Source organism: Vicugna pacos, chromosome 23, assembly GCF_048564905.1.
Source record: "Vicugna pacos chromosome 23, VicPac4, whole genome shotgun sequence".
Classification (NCBI taxonomy): Eukaryota; Metazoa; Chordata; class Mammalia; order Artiodactyla; family Camelidae; genus Vicugna; species Vicugna pacos.
Window position 1 is genome coordinate 20,848,950 of NC_133009.1, and position 18,853 is coordinate 20,867,802.

An 18,853-nucleotide genomic window follows, 5' to 3' on the forward strand; every position below is an offset into this window, starting at 1 on the left:
AAGTTCATTAGTGTTTTCTTTATCCTTTTTTTAGATTCCACATATTAGTGGTATCATCTGGTATTTTTCTTTCTCTTTCTGGCTTACTTCTCTTTGAATGATGATCTCCAGGTCCATCCATGTTTCTGAAAATGGAATTATTTTATTCTTTTTATGGCTGAATAGTATTCTTTGTATAAATATACACAACTTCTTTATCTAGTCATCTGTCAATGTACATTTAGGTTGTTTCCACATCTTGGGTAAATAGTGCTGCTGTGAACATTGGGGTGCATGAATGTTTTTGAATTAGAGTTCACTCCAGATATATGGCCAGGAGTGGGATTGCTGGATCATATGGTAAGTCTATGTTTAGTTTTTTTGAGGAATCTCCATACTGTTTTCCATAGTGGCTGCACCAAACTGCATTCCCACCAATAGTGTAGGAGGCTTCCCTTTTCTCCACACCCTTTCCAGCAGTTATCATTTGTGGACTTTTGAATGCTGGTCGTTCTGATTGGTGTGAGGTGATATCTCCTTATAGTTTTGATTTGCATTTCTCTGATAACTAGTGATACTGAGCATTTTTTCACGCACCTATTAGCCATTTGTATGTCTTCATTGAAGAATTGCTTGTTTAGGTCTTCTGCCCATTTTTGGATTGGGTTGTTTGTTTTTTGTTATTAAGTTGTATGAGCTGTTTGTATATGCTGGAAATTAAACCTTTGTCAGTTGTATCATTTGCGAATATTTTCTCCCATTCCAGAGGTTGTCATTCTGTTTTGCTTATTGTTTCCTTTGCTATTCGAAAACTTACAAGTTTAATTAGGTCCCATTTGTTTGTTTTTGCTTTTATTTCTATTGCCTGGGTAGACTGTGAGGCATTCAGATTTAACTTGAGTTCTGTGCTAGAAGTTGGGACCAAAGTTCCAGCTAGTGATAAGGTAACTTGCTGTATCTTTTGAGCATATGTTTGGCTTGAGTATCACATCCTTCAGGTCAGTCAGTACACATTAATGTGGCTTTATTTATTGTGTATACTTTTCATCCATTCTGGGATGTTTAGTGTTCATGCTCTACTTATTGTCCTTTTGATGTTTTGAACATCATCTCTTATATCCTTAATATCACACCCAACACCTCCTAAATGCAATTTTTATGATATATGTGGTAGGTGGCAGAAGTGGTCATAATTGTTCATACTTCCATATATCCAGACCCTTTATAATGTATCTTCTTCCACTCAGAGTGAAGACCATTTTCCCATTCTCTGAATCTAGGCTGGACTTGTGATTTTGTTTTGGCCAATATAATGTGGCAGAAGTTACAGTATGCCAATGCCAACCCTAGGCTGTTAGCTACCTTGTGTGTTTCTACTTGCTCTACTGGGACTCTTGCCTTTGTCATGTGAACGAGTCCAGACTGGCCTGTTGGAGAATGTGAGACCACGTGGATCAGATCAGATTCAGCTCAGTTGTTCCAGCTGAGGCTCTAGACACATGTGAGAGCCCACCCAAGACTGACAAAACTGATCTGTAGCTGACCACAGATGCATGAAGAAACCTAGCAGAGGAACTGCTAAGCAGAATTTGAACGGCTGGCTCTAGTACCATGAGCTTTATAAATGGTTGTATTACGCCATTACATTTTGAAGTGGTTTGTTATGCAACAACATCAATTGCTAACTGGTACAATATATTACTTATTATTCATAATAAAAAATAGACTTATCTAGCAATAAAGACAACCTTGAAAAGCAATAAGATCCTTATCACTGGGATGTCTAAGCAGAGGTTTTGTGATTCCTGTACTGGGATTGTGAAATGCTCCAGAGAAGTATTTTCAATTGCATGAGTCCAAAATTCTGTGCTCTAATAGTTTCATTTCTCTACCATTATAAATACAGAGAAACACATATAAAAACATGTTGTCTTCTTTGTTCCGTAAATAAAACTTCTATACATTAGCATTAAAATACCCCAAGTTAATAAAGAATCTATTGGGAGTGGACTCAAAAAAGCCAACTGGTTGTGTAATGACAGTATAAGAGCAGTGATAGATTCTGAAACACAAGCATTGACTTCTAACTCATGATCTTGTCTTTAATATCCCCCACTGTTGCTGCTAGACCTCAGGTAAACTCCTTATGATTTTGAGTTTTAGTTTCATGATCAATAAAATAGGCACAGTAATCCTTCCCCATCTTGAGACTTGGTATGAACTAATCACATATTCTCTACAGAGCTGAGAACTCAAATTAGATTAAATACACATACAAAGTACTATCACATGAGGAGAATAAATCTCTTAGGTAGAATATCTTAGTAAATATATCACCTAAGGCATGAATATCCCCAAAGTATCACTGAAGAAATAAGCAGGTTAGAACACAAGTGATCAAACTGAATTACAGTGGGCTCTCAGTATTTGTGTGTTCTGCATCTATGCATTCAATCAACCATGGATCGAAAATATTAAAAAAATTCCAGAAAGTTCCAACAAGCAAAACTTGAATTATTTACATAGCATTTACATGGTATTATTTCTTATAAGTAATCTAGAGGTGATTTAAAGCATGAGGGAAAATGTTCATAGGTTATATGGAAATACTATGCCATTTTATATAAAGGACTTGAGAATCTGAGGATTTGTGGACCCAAGGGGAGGGTGTCCTGAAGCCAACCCCCCTTGGATACCGAGGGACAACTGTAACTATAAGATATTTACTGTAGTAAATTTAAACTTATTTTTACACAGAAGCCTGAAGAGAAATATGAGTTATTAAAACTTCTGGAAGAATAGATGTAAGGGTGGCACTAACAGGTTGTTCAGCACAGTTAACAGCTTGGTGTCAAGTCTCCAGATACTTGCTTACCACCCATTGGATTTTAATTTTTGTCTGGAACAAAATGAATAACTTACTTTTCCACGCCATTAACTTTCATGATGTATTTTTCAAGACTATGTATATTTCATATACATAAATACTTACATTCCCATGATTTGAAAAAATTTTAGTTGTGAAGAATCACACAAAGTAAAAATTACCATCTTATCCATTTTTAAGTATACAGACCAATAGTGTTAAGCATAGTTATATTACATTCTGGTGATTTTTAAAGAATTAATGACAGATGAAATGCTACAAAAGTAAGAGTGGCAGGAAAATATTTTAAAGCCTCTGCATACATGGGAACTTAAGGCTCTGAACTGTTGTATTGAAAATGTGGCTCATGTAGTGATAAAGAATATGAAAATGAATATGCGTATAAATATATATATATAATATACATATATATACATATATACATATATACATATATATATAACTGAACCAGTATGCTGTACACCAGGAACTAATATGACATTGTAAATAAAAAATTAAAATTAAATTAAAAAAAAAGAAAATGTTGCCCAACTCTGACTCTTATTTTGTAGGAGGATTGTCCCTGGGAATGTTTACGCAGAGGCTGCATGACTCCTGAATTGGGTAAGATAATGATTTTTCCAGTTCAGAAATTTCAGTGCTTGCTGCTTTGAATCCTGTTCATGCGTTCCCTAATCACTTATTCAGCTCTCAGTCTGTGCCAGCTCACTGTTAGGGACCACAAGTGTGAAGTTGAATGAGCGGAGTCCAGTGGGACCATGAACCCTCAGAATATCTTACTGTGGTTCCTTTTTACAACTTGGCTTTGTTCTAACAGACAGAACTATTAAACCAGTAAAGTTCCTCTTTGTTTTGTCACTATGGACTTTGCTAACACATAGACTGGGTCTCAGTTCCAGCTCTGTCACTTACTTTCTACACCTGTTTCCTCATCTGGAGATAATAATACTGCCTAATTCACAGGAGTGTTGTGAGGATTAAAGAAATAATGTGAGAAAAATGTTCAGAACAGACTCCCCACTGAACATGCTCAGATCTTTCCATTTCTCAGTGCCCTCTTGGAGTATTCCAGGCATAGACATTTCCTTCATCCCTCTACCTGCCACCAACTGTCAGGAAAAAAATTACATACCTGGCATTCTCTTCCTTCAGCCTGTTCTTTTCTAAGTGAGGTAGTTCATCTAATTTTATGTGAAGGTGTTGATAAGCGCTAACTTCATGCTATTTGTCCCAAGTAATGTACTTACCAGAAGCTTCCTTGAAAGGAATTTTTTTCCCCATTGAGACAGGTTATATCTAATAAATATTTCAAAGTGTATTTTCATTTATTATTATGAGAAGTTAAGGGAAAAGAAAGTAGTGGGAAGGAAAAAGAAGGATATAGAAATGGGAGAAGACTAGAAAAGAAAAATAACACAAAAGGAGAAGGGAAGGGAGGCCAAGGAAAAGTGGGTAAGAAGTAGATAAACAGAAATTGTTACAGAAGGATACAGGCAGAGATCGAAGTCAGGGTGGGGTAGAAACAGGAAGAGAGCATAAGAAAGCTGAGGAGAGAACTGTTTGTATTCTCAAACTTCACAGAGACCAGGAAGCATCCAGCACACTGTCTGGCACAGTTATTATACCAGAGAGATCTACGGAGAAACGACATTCAGTGTAACAATGTCATCCAGGCTCATTGTCGCCACCTGATTGCTCTTTGAGCTGTGGGTGTTCTACCTTGCTTATCTCCTCTAATGACTTTCCTTTAAAAGGCTTTTAAACCATGATTCATAGCGCCACAATAGTTTCTTATTTAACTTTCAGAGGTTCCACTCTGAATAGGATGGCCACAACAGACAAATAAAGGAGAAATCATTATTTGAATTTTAGCTCCAGTTCTTACAAGCTCTGGATTGTAACCAGCCTGTGAAATACGTTCCCCGACTCAACCTTAACCCAAAGCAGTGTCAGATTGTTGAAGGTGTTAGGCATCATGGTAGGGTAGGCAGGGAGATAGTTTTAGGCTGATGGCTTTGGTCCATGGCTGTTCTAGTCCTCATCAGATGCCAGCAGTGATGACCCTGAGGATCCACTCCATGTGGGCCTGGAGTAGGATAAACCTGGCCTTATATTGCACATTAGCAGTTCTGACCATTAGGCAGCAAGATCTTGAAATAGGCCCTTGATTCTACACCTTGGGTCTTGTGGGTCCCAAGTAACATTTAGATGCTAAACACCTTGGAGAACTTCTACCTGACCCCTGTTCTACTCGATCAACTTGTATGTCAGGTTTTGCATCTTGGTTTTGGGTTTCTGTTCTAATTCCCTGCCTAAACTGGAGTCTGTCCCTTGTTGGCTGAGATCTGGAACCTCTCATAGGTTCCTGCCTATATATATTCTTCTTACCTCTTTTAGTAACCAGTGCCATCCTAACCTAGAAGGACCACCATAATCCTAGCACCCATATGACAACCATCACTGCCACTTGAAATTGGCCACTTGAATATTGAATCACCCACATAAGACTTCATTTAGCCATGCTTGGATTTGATTATCTGTACCTCTTTCTCTTCCTGGAGGAGCCTGATTCTTCTGTCCTGTCTTGTTTCCCACAGTGCTGAAGTTGACCCTTTTTTTCTCTCTATTTGGAAAAATCCCCTCTGTTTGCTCTGTTCTATGAGTAATCCAAAGCTTACCAAACGGTGTACTCTAATTCATCTTCTCAAGGAATTTCTCTGCTTTATCATCTCCTACCAACCAACCTTCTTCTTCCAATTAAAAGAATATTAACAATATTATGATACTTTGGCTTATAATTTATATCTTTGGAGATTTGTACAATGAAGGATAAATATCATCCACTTATACTTGTTACTTTGTTCCTGATGCCCAATCAGGGGGCTTGATAAATGACTTGGTGAATCAATAAATGAATGAATGAATAAACTAAAGCAATGTAATGGTTTAAAAAACTTGGGAATGATTGCTCAGTGCTTGTTAATGATTAGCTAATGCTTTTGTGAGATGGTTGATTCCATTTTCAGTATGAAGTACTAATGAGGACAAAGTTGTAGTTTTTTTATTGCCTAGAAAATTTATTTTTAGGTAGAGAAAGTATTTGCTCCACATTGGTACCTTGTACTGTGGCTAGTCATTACATAAATCATCCTTTTCTCGCAAGGCAGGGTGAGCAAAAGGGGATGGATGGTTCAGAGAAACTCAGGTTCATAGCTGAGAAAATAATCCACTAATGATAAATTGTTTATATAGGATAACATGTTAACATTATGAGAAAAAAAAGTTTCAAGGAACAGGAAAATCTAATGTTATAGCAAAGAAAAATACTTGATTTGTTTCTTCTAATATTATTTCTTAATATTATTCTCTAGCTTTTTATCCTGATCTATGCCACACTAGTATCTGAACAAGTAGTTGGAACAAGTCCCAAGTTTTAATACTTACCAAGTTTTTTTTTTTTTTTTACATCGTTTCTTGTCTTCTGCATGGATTTCTTCTTGTATTTTGTAATGCTAGGGACCCTTCTTTTTTGAGGGAAGCCCTTCTTGATGTCTCATACTTAATTTTCCTGGATTTTCATTTCTCTTATTCTCATGAATGTCTGGGGTCCTCCAGATACCATCCTATTTGTGGATTTATGTCTTGATGCTGTTTATTATTATTATTGTTATACTTTTTATTGTAAGGAACATTGCTGACAGTGCTTTATTTCATTTGGCTTGTAAGTGCTGATGCTGCTATCCTCTGGGTCAGAGAGAGGTCACAGTCTGTTCTAAAACATAATCGCTGGCTCTACCATATGACTGTGGGTTTAATTAGTCCCCTGTACTGTTGTGGAAGCACTGAATCTTCTTGCTGAATGGAGCCTGGAGAGCACATCTGTTCTGATCCCCTCACCTTCTGGCAGGTGGATTCCAAACTAGTCAAGAGAAATGGCTGGTGAGATTCTATTGAAATGATCATTTTTAAGATCCTCAGATATTACAACTCCACAGTCTTTCTTTGTGTTTGATTTTGGGGTTTACCCACCTGACAATGAAGAGTTTCTCTTTTTGTCTATATGAAATAAATCCTATTTCAACAAACCATTCTCTGTGGTTTTGCTCTTCTTTATATGGATAACAATTGACTAAAATTCCTACAAGAGAATGTCTTTTATGGTTATAATGAAGTTATTTTAGTTACCCCTTCCTTTGGTTAGACAATAGAGCTTAGTCTAATTATTAACCAGTTAACTGATTAGTTTCTCTTAACTTGCTATAAGGTAGGCTGGCAAAGCAGTTCAGCAAAGGCTTTAGAATGAATCTCACCTGGACTGAAATCCTGACCTTACTACCTAACAGCTTTATAACCTTGGGAAAGCTACTTAACCTACCTAGTCCTTAGTTTTTCTACATGGAAATGTTATGGACTGAATGTTTGTATCCCCTCTAAAATTCACATGTTGAAATTCTAATCCCCAGTGTGGTGGTATTAGGAGGTGGGGCCTCTGGGAGGTAACTAGGTCATGACGGTGGAGTGCTCATGAATGGGATTAGTGCCCTTATGAGAAGAGACAGGAGAGAGCTTGTTTCCTCTCTCTCTGCTCTCCACCCTCCACCACGTGAAGATCGGAGAAGTCAGCCATCTGCAAACTGGGAAGGGTGCTCTCACGCAAACCAGATTGGCCAGAACCTTGATCTTGGACTTTGAGCCTCCAGAACTGTGAGAAATAAAAGTTTATTGTTTAGGTCACACAGTCCATGGTAATTTGCTATAGCAGCCTGGCTTAAGACAGGAAATCATAATAGTTTCTGCCTTATAGGGTTGTTAAGAGGATTCAATGGATGGCAATTCCTTGGTTTGGTACTTGACATAGAAGGTGCACAATTAACGTTAACTTTTATTTGTGCTGCTAATGGTCTTCATACAACAAAGGATATGGCTATCACATCTCATTTCCCCTACTTCAGTAACCTACATAAAGTTTTTCTTTCTCTAATGTTTAAATTTTGCAGATGAACCATCTACCTTTCTTAAAGAAAAATGTCTTTGTTACTTTATTCTTTAGGTATTTGCAGGGTTGTAACTTTAGGATGATGGTCTCCTAGAGACTACTTCCTTGGAGGCCCTTGACTTACCTGTCACCAACAAACTCCTGGAGAAGTGGTAGTATTACTGTCTACTCAGGTAGAAAAAAAAAAATCTCAGCAGGCAGCTCAACAGGGGGCCTCTTTCCTTAGAAAAAGTTCTCTTTGTTTCCCTTTTGGGAGACTGCCTGCTCCTGGTTCTCTGAGGCAGCTTACACCATACAGACAAAGCCAGGAGAAAGCAGAGCATGATCACTGGTACTAAGTGTGAGTGGATGACAGCATTTCTACCTTCAGGGGGCTTATATTTTAGCGGAGAGACCCAGGCAGTAAGCAACATTCAAATCAACAACAGCAACAAACCGTGTAGATACAGGCTATATAAACGCAGGAGAGGAGGCTAGAGAAAGGTGAGAGGGAGGGCTGCTCTTTACAATAGCTGGTCCTCTCTGATTGAGCAGAGACGTGACTGCAGTGGGAGAATGTGCTATATGGATATCTGACAGAAGAATGTTCAAGGCAAATGCCTAGAGGGAATGGCAAATTGCAAAGACCTGGAGGTGGGAGTGTGTGGTATTCGAGAAACAGAATGTTGCATAGTGTGGTGGGAACATAATGAGTTTGAGGGTGAAGGATGATAAGAGATGAACTCACAGAAAGAGTCAAGGGCCAGATCATGGAGGGGCGTATAGGCAATGGTAGGATTTTGATTTTTATTCTACGCATAATGGGAAACAATTGGAGGTTTCTGAGCTACAGTGTGAAGCAGCAAGTAGTGGTCACATCTGTTCTGATGTGCAGACCAGCAATCTGTACTGATTGGTTGGAGCCCATACCATTTCGGTTATTAAATATTTTGACTTTCACCCCTGCTTTCAAGATATAGTAGATAGGATTTGCTGATAGGATGAGAGAAAGTGAAGAGTTTGGTTTCATTCCAAGGAGCTGGGTAAATGAAGGTGCCCTTTATAGATAGAGTACTCTGGGGAACGATCTGGAGGGGCAGGTTAAAGTCTTCTGTTTTGAACATACTGCTTTAAAATAAGTGTCAAGTAGACAAAGATGAGTCTTGAGTTCAGGGGAAATGTTCAGCTCAAAAACATCAATTTGGAGTTATCAGCATTTATATATTATTCTGGTTACTACTTCTGCATAACAAATTACTCAAAACTTAGCAGCTAAGCACCATCATTTTATTAGGTTTATAGAGGATATGTATCAGAGATTTGGAAAGGTTACAGTGATGAGTGATTTTCTCTGCTCTGCAATGACTGGGAGTCTTGGTTGGAGTGACAACATCTGGGGGCTGGAATCACCTGGCATCTTCACTCATATGTCTGGTAGTTGGTACTACCTGTAGCTGCTGACTGAGTGTCTGTCTGCATGTGGCTCCTTTGTATGGTTTGAGCTCCCTCCTAGCATGGCAGCCTTGGGACAGTTGAACTCATAGTTGAACTTCTTTAGTGGCCACGCAGGGTTCTAGTGATAGAACCTTGTCCATTCCAGTGGACAGGGTGAGGCTGCGTGGCCTTTCATGTCCAGCCTGGGAAGTAAAATGGGAAGTTAAATGACTTCTGTTACATTCTATTTGTTACAAGTGATTGACTAAGATTGGTTTAGATTCAAGGTGCAGGGATATAGATCCAACCTTCAATGCAAGAAGTGTTGAAGGATTTGTGGCATGTTTTTCAAACCATTATACATAGTATTCACATCCTTAAGACTAACTGAGATCACTTCGGGAGTAGGTTGTAAATAGAAAAGAGAGAAGATCCAAAGACTGAACCCTGGGGCACTCCTGTTTTTAGAGATCAGGAATATAAGGAGGACCTAGAAGAGAGAACTGAGGAGTGGCCAGGGAGGTAGGAGAAAGTAAGGGGAGTGCAAAGCCAAGTGAAGAAAAGTATTTCAATTAAGGAGGGTGATTATGCTGTCAAACTGCTAAGAGGTCAAATGAAACGTGGACTGAGGATTGACCGTTGGCTTTGGTAACGTGGAAATCACTGGTAATCTTGGCAAAGAGATTTCCAGAGTGTGGTGACTGTATTCTTCAACTCATTCCTTTGGGTCCTGGCTGTCCCTGGGTCCTGGCTGCGTCACCTCTAGCCCCCTCGGGATTGAGAAGATCACATTGGCTTAACTGGCTTGGTTTTTGTCATTACACATGATGTGGAACCTTTTGTCAAATGTTTTCTGCTGACAGAATTTGTAAGAGAATGCCAGCTATCTTTCTAGTGTTTGAATTTGCTAAACAGCTCCAATAGAGGAACAATATCTGTACTATAATGTTTGATCCTAAACATACTTTTAAAAATTCCATTTATAATGGAGCTTGTTTATGTAGAGTTTTCATGAGAAATTTAAATGTGAAATTTAAAGATAGGCCAAGGTAGGCAAGATCCATTGGTAAGCAAGAGGGAAATACTCATCTGTGAACCTAAGTACACATGCCTTAGATGAAGAGGGTTTGCTTGGTTGGGTTTTCAAAACTTTTTGAGGGATTAAAACAAAGCAAAATTCATATGAAAAAGGGAGGCGTGAAAACTGCTCCTACGTTAAAACCATGCTACTTCTAAGTCCACTTAATGATTGTTCAGAGATAAAACATTTGCTTTATTGTTTTGCTCTTTTAAAAAAAATAGTTTGGGTAAAACTGAAACTGTGCTGATTATATGCATATAAATCCTGGGCCTGTTTGTCTTTACAGCCCTTCAGCATTCATTGCCTGCTCTGCTCTGCATCTTTGGGGATGATGCATGCAGGCTCTCTGTCACAAGCTCTGTGTTAGCGGCAAGTGGCTGGAGGTTCGAGGTAAGGGGATTCTCCTTCCACTCTCTGCCTAGGCAGCCTCCCTAAGTAGCCCTTGTACCTCCTCTGTGGCTCTGACTCCTTCCAGCCCTGGTTTTAGCTTCCACCAGCCTTAGGAGAGAAGCAGCTATTGCTGCCAAACTGTGGGTCACCTCACTCTCCCCTGTTTGTTTCCTTAGCTCTTCCACTACCTCCGTAACTATTGCTCAGAATTCAGTTTCCTTGGGTGATAACTCTTCTGGTTGGATCCTGACACATTATAGCTGTGTTTCCCTCTTCCTCCCTGATGTCAATTTCTAATGCCCAAATATGTAACTAAACAACTTTATCCCACTGCTTCCTGATTATAACAGGAAGGAGGAGTTGGGTTTATGGAATTCTGCAGATCTTTCAGACCTCTCCTGCGTAGTGGTTAAAACCACGGGCTCTGGCATGAAACAGGCCTGGTGTTGACTCCCAGCTCCTATGTCACTTGCTAGCTATGTGGTCATTCACAAGTTCTCTAGGATATCTCTAAACCCGGTTCCTTATCTATGATACGGGGGTGACACTTTGTCTACTTCATATGGTTATAATGATTGAATAGAATAATATGCTTAAAGTACTCAGGACAGTATTTATACATTATAAGTTTTCTGTAAAGGAGGCAATTATCAACTACAAAGTCTCCCCTTTTTTATAACGTAAGCCTTTGCAGTTGGTAGTATTCAAGTCACGAGCTAGATGTGAAGTGAGAACAACCATTTGCTGGTGTTTTATCCTCAGAGGGTACTAACCTAAATCGGTCACTTGCAGGGTCAGGATGTACTAGTTGGGCTGAAAGGTGATGTAGTAAAGTATCCTTGTGTTACTACACATGAGGCCTTGCTGTGGCACTCACCTTCCTTTTGGCCTTGTTCTCCAACATTGAACCTATAGTTATTCCAGAGTAACATACAGCAAGGTAAGAGCAGGGCTGGTTGTTATAATTATCAATTGATAGATCAGTTCTCCTGCTCTTAGGCTAGAATTGGAGGATTAGTTGGACCAGGCTTAATGACTTCTGTCCTTATGCTTTTCACTCTCTCTCTGTTCTCTCCTGCCCTCTTTCTTTTCTGAAAGGTCAGAATAATTCCCAGCATCTTCATAAAACTTTTTCTGATTATTTCAAACAAATTGTGTTTGCGGTGGTATACATCTAATCTCCAGGCCCCCAAGCAAAATTTCACAAAGACCCCCCCCCCTCCAGGCTCTTTATCCAAAGAACACCCTGCCACGCAGCCTCTGGCACTCTTGATTTGCGGGAGTTCAAGCACTGTGGGGCGGCTGCGGCTGTACCTTTCTTTGGCTTAAGACCGGTTTCATTAACAAGCATGTTCACACTTCAACTGGAACATTTAAAATAACACCCACACAATGTGTTTAGTGTCTAGTTAATTATTAAGTCTCTGAGCTTGAATTATTCAAGCAAAATTGATTGGGTTCAACCTTCTTCCTTCTCTTTGTGCTTTTTTTACAAAAAAATAAAAATAAGTTCTCCCCTTTACTCTCCAAATAATGTGGAAAAGGTTATTAAGCAATCATCAATACCCTGGATTGTGGGTGGTACCCAAGTGCTCACAGAATAGGTAGAGAGAGGTCTGGCAGCATGACTCTTTTGTTAAAAAAACATATCTGTAACTGTTAATTAGCATTTATTGAGACTCAACATGTTTCAGGTTCTCGCTTTTAAACTCTTCTTTACAGTTATTTACAAGTTGGATAAGTAGGTATCTTGGAGCCAGCTCTGTGGTGTAAAAAGCAGAAGAAATTGCTTCTTTCTTTGCTACCTCAACTCACGGTCAAATGAAAGTGTGAATCTTGGCTTCACTATTAAAATCATGTTGATGAATATGTGTTGGCCTAAAAAAAATGTTCATAATACATTGCTAAGTGAAAACAGGAGACTATAAAACTGTCTTTTATTATGTATCATTTTGTTAACATACATAGGAAAGAAACTTGACTAATAAACACCAAAATATTATTACCTGTGATAGGATTAAACTTTTCTTTTTGCTTTTCTATTACTTTTATAATTAGACAACACACACACACAAAGATGTCACGGCTAGAAATGATCCATCTTTTGTCTGAGTCTGTGTAAGTGTCACTCATTTGTCAATAGCTCATTGGAAATAACGCTGTGGTTATTTTGGTTATTTAAGCCACGTCAAGTGTAGATTTCACAAAAGATTCACAAAAAAATTGTGAATGACAGCAACTTGAATAATTAATGTTAGCCTTCATGTTTAGACTTCATTTCTAGATCTTCATTTCTAGTTCTTGCTTAGCTTTCATATTAGTAAGATGTAAAAAACGCCATTGTGAGCATTAATTTTGAAAAACAAAACTGCCCCACGGGTGTAGGAAAGGAATATAATTGTATTTTGGAGAAAAGATTATTACGGAGATGGCAGTTGTGAGAAGAAATGACAGAAATTCAGTGACCCAGTTTAGTGATGTATTTAAATGTGGGCTCTTCCTTAAGAAATCTGTAGACAGCTCTCCTAAAACCAAGATTCAAAAAAACCTGGAGGGCCCAACATGCATCAGGAGCTGTACCTATAGAACGACTTGCCTTTGCTACCCAGTTTCTGCATTGTGCCGCTGGGTTTTGTGTGCACGCGCGCGAGCGCGAACAGGGGATGGACTTTGATGATAGTGGCGAACCGTCTAGACTCCCCTTCATTGGCTGAATTCCTCGTAGGTGGTAACCTTGGCTGGGGATAAACAGGCAACAGCTAGAATAGTTCCCGAGGAGGAAACCCTGTGCTCCACGGACGGAAACTTTTGGGAATAGACATGGGGAATTCTGTCCTTCTCGCAAACACTCAGGACTTGGAGGGTAGCGCGTACAAGTCTGTCACTGTATTTGTCCTGGGAAATGACACAAGAAGTGGTGTAATTGGACACCCAGGAAATTATTACTTAGGAGTGCTTGAGAACTGAATGTGGGGGGCGAGTGGTGAGCAGGTAAGAGGCAGTGAGAAAGGCTCTGTCTTTTACTGATCTACGGAAGGCTAAAGCCGCCTGCTTCTGGGCCCCCATGGCCAACGTGCCAGTCGGGTGGTGGTGCCTCCAAGGACCAGGAGGAAGCCCCGCTCTGCGATCCGTACGGGCAGCTCCGGGGAACCGGGGACAGCGGCGAGGCGGTGGCGCAGTTCCCAGCCCGCGCCCGCGTCCTCCTGCCTCCATACCATCGGCCACCGCCTCCGCGGCCTCCCTCAGTCCTCCCGTATCCCTGCATTCCACGTTGCGGCAGCCGCAGCCTCACCGGCCGAGCCGTCCCCACCCTCCCCTCGGGGCGATGCAGCGCCCACGCCCCCGGCCCTCGCCCGCACCCCCTCCAAGGCCTGGGCTCGGCTCTGGGCGACCGCAGGACCGGACCCCGCCGCGCCGGAGGGGCTCGGGCGGGGGCGGGGGCGGGGCGGGGAGGGGAGAGGGCGTGTGCGCGCGTGTCGGGGGTGGGGCGGGGGCCGCCATATTGGATCCCGACTCGTCGGCGAGCCTCCGCCTGCGTGCGGCGGGGCCTGGAGCAGCCTCGCGGAGCCCAGGGCGCGAGCGCGAGAGGACGGGGAAGGCGGGGGAGGGGTGGAGGGAAAGGAAGGGAGTGGCTGCGAGCCGGGCTGCCGCAGCCTCTGGTCTCCTCACCGGCGGCACCGACCCCTCCTCCTGCGCCTCGGCCGCTTCCCTGCTCGCCGGGGAAAGATGCCCTTAACCCAGGGGTGTGAAGAAGGGGGAGACCTAGCTGCTGGAGCCGCCCGCGCCCCCGCCGCCGCAGCTGCTGCCGTCCGTGTCCTTTGAATCCAGAAAAGCACCCCCTCGCCAGGGCGTCGGGAGCGTCGGCGGGCGGGCGGGCGGCCGCGGTGCGGGTGTGGGGGAGACCGGGCTCTCCGCCGGGCGCGGCCCAGGCCGGCGGCCCAGCGACCACCGACATGGAGCGGGCTCAGGCGGCCGAGTAGCCGCTGCTCCCGGAGCCGGGGGCGAGTGCCGCCGCAGCCAGTCAGGCCCCTGGGTGAAGCGGGGAGGAAAATGAAGAGTTTTCATCGGAATCCGTTGGAAATAGGACTGACTGCAAAGCCTTAAAAAGAAGGACCTCGGGAGGAGAAACGAAAAGCCTCCTTCGGGCAAGACTTGGCGTCCTCCGAGCCGAGGGGCTGCTTCAGGGACCTCGCCCCCTCCCTTTCCCGCTGGAGAAATTGCCGCTGATGCGTTATCCAAGTGGTGGTTGGGAGGATTTGCAGCAGAATTTTTGGTTTTCCCTCCCCCTTATATACATTCTGTTTTTTTCCTCCCTTTTCGATTTTCTTTCTTCCTGGGAAGTGAATTGCTGATGCACATCGGACTTAATTCATTAATGATGCAACCGGATTCGTTTCAGGATTATGTTGCACGAGTTGAATTTTGAATGAAGGAGAAGAGTTTTTTTTTTTTTAAAGAAGTGTTGACTTTTTGGTTCGCTGTACTTTTAATTATTTTATTTAAATATACAACTTAATTATTCTTTTTAAAATGTGTTAAATGTGTATTTTACGGTAACTTTCCCTCAAATATATGTATATTTGCGAAATTGAAGACGCTACAGTTAAGTGAGTTACTGGTGTGTTGGATGTTGAATTCAGCCCCGGCATTGCATGACAGTTGTTTGAATAACAAGTGGTTTATTTTTTAAAACCACACCTTTTAAAATTTAGGTTCAAATAATCATAGTAAAAATCGTTATAGTAATTGAAAGAAAAACCAGCAGAAATAAAGCAAACATGTCCGGAGAAGTGCGTTTGAGGCAGTTGGAGCAGTTTATTTTGGATGGGCCCGCTCAGACCAATGGGCAGTGCTTCAGTGTGGAAACGTTACTGGATATACTCATCTGCCTTTATGATGAATGCAATAATTCTCCATTGAGAAGAGAGAAGAACATTCTTGAATACCTAGAATGGGGTAAGTTTGTATTTAAAATAAAAACTCTAGCTGGGCATTATGATTTAATTGTGATGGTTAGCATGATAAAGTCTACTCTGTAATGGGTATATAATTATACTTTATACATTGTATATATACATAATGTATTAATAAGTATTTAAACACATAATATGTGTTATATATAATGTATTTAAATATGTATACAATAAAAGATAGACACCAGTTATTCAAGTTTTGGTAAGTATTTTCCCAAGAGTAAAACCATGCTACTCAATTGTTGACTTGATTTAATGTGGAACTTATGAAGAAGAGCTTGTTTTTTGGTCAGCAGTAAGAGATTTTGAAAAATTCTGTGATGGGCAGAAATGGATTATTGCTCCCAGTTGCCTACTGCATGGTGGTATAACATTCAATTGAAAGGAATTTATTAGTGGAAACATTCCTTCCCAGACTTTGGAAATTACTCTGGAAATGGGAGGAGATATTAAAATATCTTAGGTCAACAGGAACTTGAAGGTAATCATCAGTGGGTTTTATTACATCTCTATATAGCGTAAGCAAAGGAAATTACTAAACATGGGCTTGCCAAAAATTGTCATGTTTGTAAGATGACATAAGTAGTTTAAAAATTTTGTGATAGTAGTTGGTAGAGAATGTTTGGGAGCAGCTCCTGCCAGTCTGAGAGTTTGATTACTCTACATTTAATTCATATCTAAACTGGTTAAATTTTCATCTTCATTCTCCTAAATATAGATGTGATTTAGGAGACCTAGGTAGCGGAGTAGATCAATGATGAGAGCAAATGCTCCATGTGACCTTCAAGCTTGAAGGCTTGGCTTTAAGTTCTGATTCCAGTGTTACATGTGAGCCTATCCCAACATCCACCAGCTCTCTGTGGGAAGAATATACATCATCACCCAGACCTATATTAGGACATTGACTTTTGAAGGATATTAGCCAAAGAATTATTTTGTATCTTTGGAATGCCAATATTTGAGTTTGTTGGAAAGTTTTTATACTAAAATGTCTTTGTTCCCAAGTAACGCTGTATTTTTCTGAAGTAAAAGTTAACTGATGATTATTTCACGTTTTGGATTTGAAATTTGTTAAAAATTAGTTGTCAGGTAAATCACTTCTTCAATTTTGCCTGATTATTTGAATTAATTATTCAATTTACCAGTATCAGAACTTTTCTAGCAACTTGATACCATGAGATTTTTAAAATATGTGTGTGTGTGTATATATATATATATATATATGAAATTTGAATAGGATAATCTTTAAAAACAGACTACCAGACTCGTGCTGGGAATGTAAGAATTCTAAATCATTTTTCAAGAGACTGCTCTCTTAAGGATGAGACAGTTTTGACTTTGGTACTTTATTTGTGAAGTATATGTCTTTTATTTTTATGTGTGAAGAAAAATATTTTACAGAGCATATGTAGTTTTATACCCCATGTTTCCTAAATTTAGAAATTGCTTTAGTTTGTTTTAAGATTTATAGAAAGGATTTTGATGCTTTTAGAGTTTCAGTTCTTGAACTATCTGCAAAATAATGGGAGAACTCATTGTATGTACCAGTTGTAAATGTAATTTAAGAATTATGATAAAAAACTATATCTTCAATTGCCTCTTGGTTTTTAAGAATTTACATAATAAGTTTTATGCTATGAGATATTTTGCTGTATTATCAGAATAATTTATGTATATTTTCTACTAAATATGTTTTTTTGTACTTGGTTTCTTATATCTGTATTTTGGTAGATATTTAATTTAAGCCAAATAAGCAAAAAAGTCAAATAAGTATTTCACCAAATTCATTTTATTTTTATTAATAGATTTTAAAGTAAATTAAGTTTTAGTAGTATCCTTCATATTTTGTCTTTTTGTAAGTTTGATGTGATGTAAAAAAAATATAGTCTCTTAAGTAAACTTCTGTTGTGTTTTTCAGTAATAGAGAACAAGAGACTCGAATTTTTAAGCAATTATTTTGTAGGCTTTGGGGCTAGGCAGTGTCTGTGAAGTCTCGGGTATTTTTAAGTTGTAGTAGGAGATCTTGAAAGTGGGAGTTACCAACCATAGAAGTTTGGGTAAAGAGCAAGAAAAGAAAGATAAGATTGGAAAAAGCTGTCAAGAAATCTATCATGAGTAATAGTACTTACCATCTTTAAGTTATTTGAGAATTTAGGTAATTGAAGAATGCCAGTATCTTCTTTACATTTAATTATTGAAATAGATCAACTGGTCCTTGTGTATGACTTGATTTCTACACTTTGGAGAAGTGTCTTATTTGATTCTCATTATCTAACGTTGTATAAAAAACAAGTTGGTTAAAGAAGTTTTCACATAGTGAATTGACCTAATTTAATTTTTAACATTATTTTTTTAGGTCTGTGATGAATAGTGAAAGAGATTGTTTGTTGGGGTTAAATTCGATAATTTAGATCTGCCTTAAATGATAAAATGTTTATTTTGAGTTTCAAAAGACCCAATATTTGAAACAGGAGAATAGTAGTAGTTAAACTTTATGGTACATGCTGTATATTTGTGTTTGGCTGTTTATATTAATGCAGTTGTCATCTCATATGCCGTAGGTTTATGCTGAAAATAGGTTCCTTTTAAAAATGGAGTCAGCAAGAGTCTGTCTGACTTGCTACATTTCCATCAATTTCATTTTATTCCTAGTTAGGCTGATTTCACTCTTTATATTGATAAGATTAATGTTTTCTTCATTACAGTATCACGACTATAAGAAAACAGACAATTCTGATTTTTGTTGTTAGATAGCATTTCTTGCTGTTGGTGCTGACAGCTTGAGGGAGGAAATAAGTAGAGCTCTAGAAAGGAAGAGGGGGATTAAGCCAATGGGCAGAAAAGAAAGCAGGTAAGAGTGCCTTAAGGTCATAGATCACTTTCAAATTTAATAATGTTTATTTTCCAGTTGTATCCAGTACGATTTGAAAGATTGTGTTTTGTCTTGTTTTTTAAGCTGTTGAAGTGATTATGGTTTGTATGTTGTTTGTTTATAAAATAATAGTTTTGATGTTACTAGTGTAACTCTAGAGCAAGTTACAGTAGAGTTGTGGAAGTAGAAGTTAATTTTTACATTAATAAACTAATTTGCTAGTAATGATGAAATGAGTACATTACTAATTAAATTGGCTGTC

At 39.6% G+C, this 18,853-nt stretch overlaps 1 protein-coding gene across 10 annotated transcripts in view; it reads left to right on the forward strand.

The window, feature by feature from the left end:
* The first annotated feature begins 14,359 nt into the window (after positions 1 to 14,359).
* Positions 14,360 to 18,853, forward strand: part of CDC42BPA (CDC42 binding protein kinase alpha) — a 233,565-nt gene continuing 229,071 nt past the window's right edge. For all 10 annotated transcript variants that reach the window (XR_012063552.1, XM_031690085.2, XM_015234804.3 and 7 more), the window contains exon 1: positions 14,360 to 15,702. Coding sequence is in view for 9 of the 10 variants with exons in the window: in XM_031690085.2 (XP_031545945.1) it covers positions 15,525 to 15,702 (178 nt within the window). In the remaining variant the exon portion in view is untranslated. The remainder of the gene's footprint in view (positions 15,703 to 18,853) is intronic.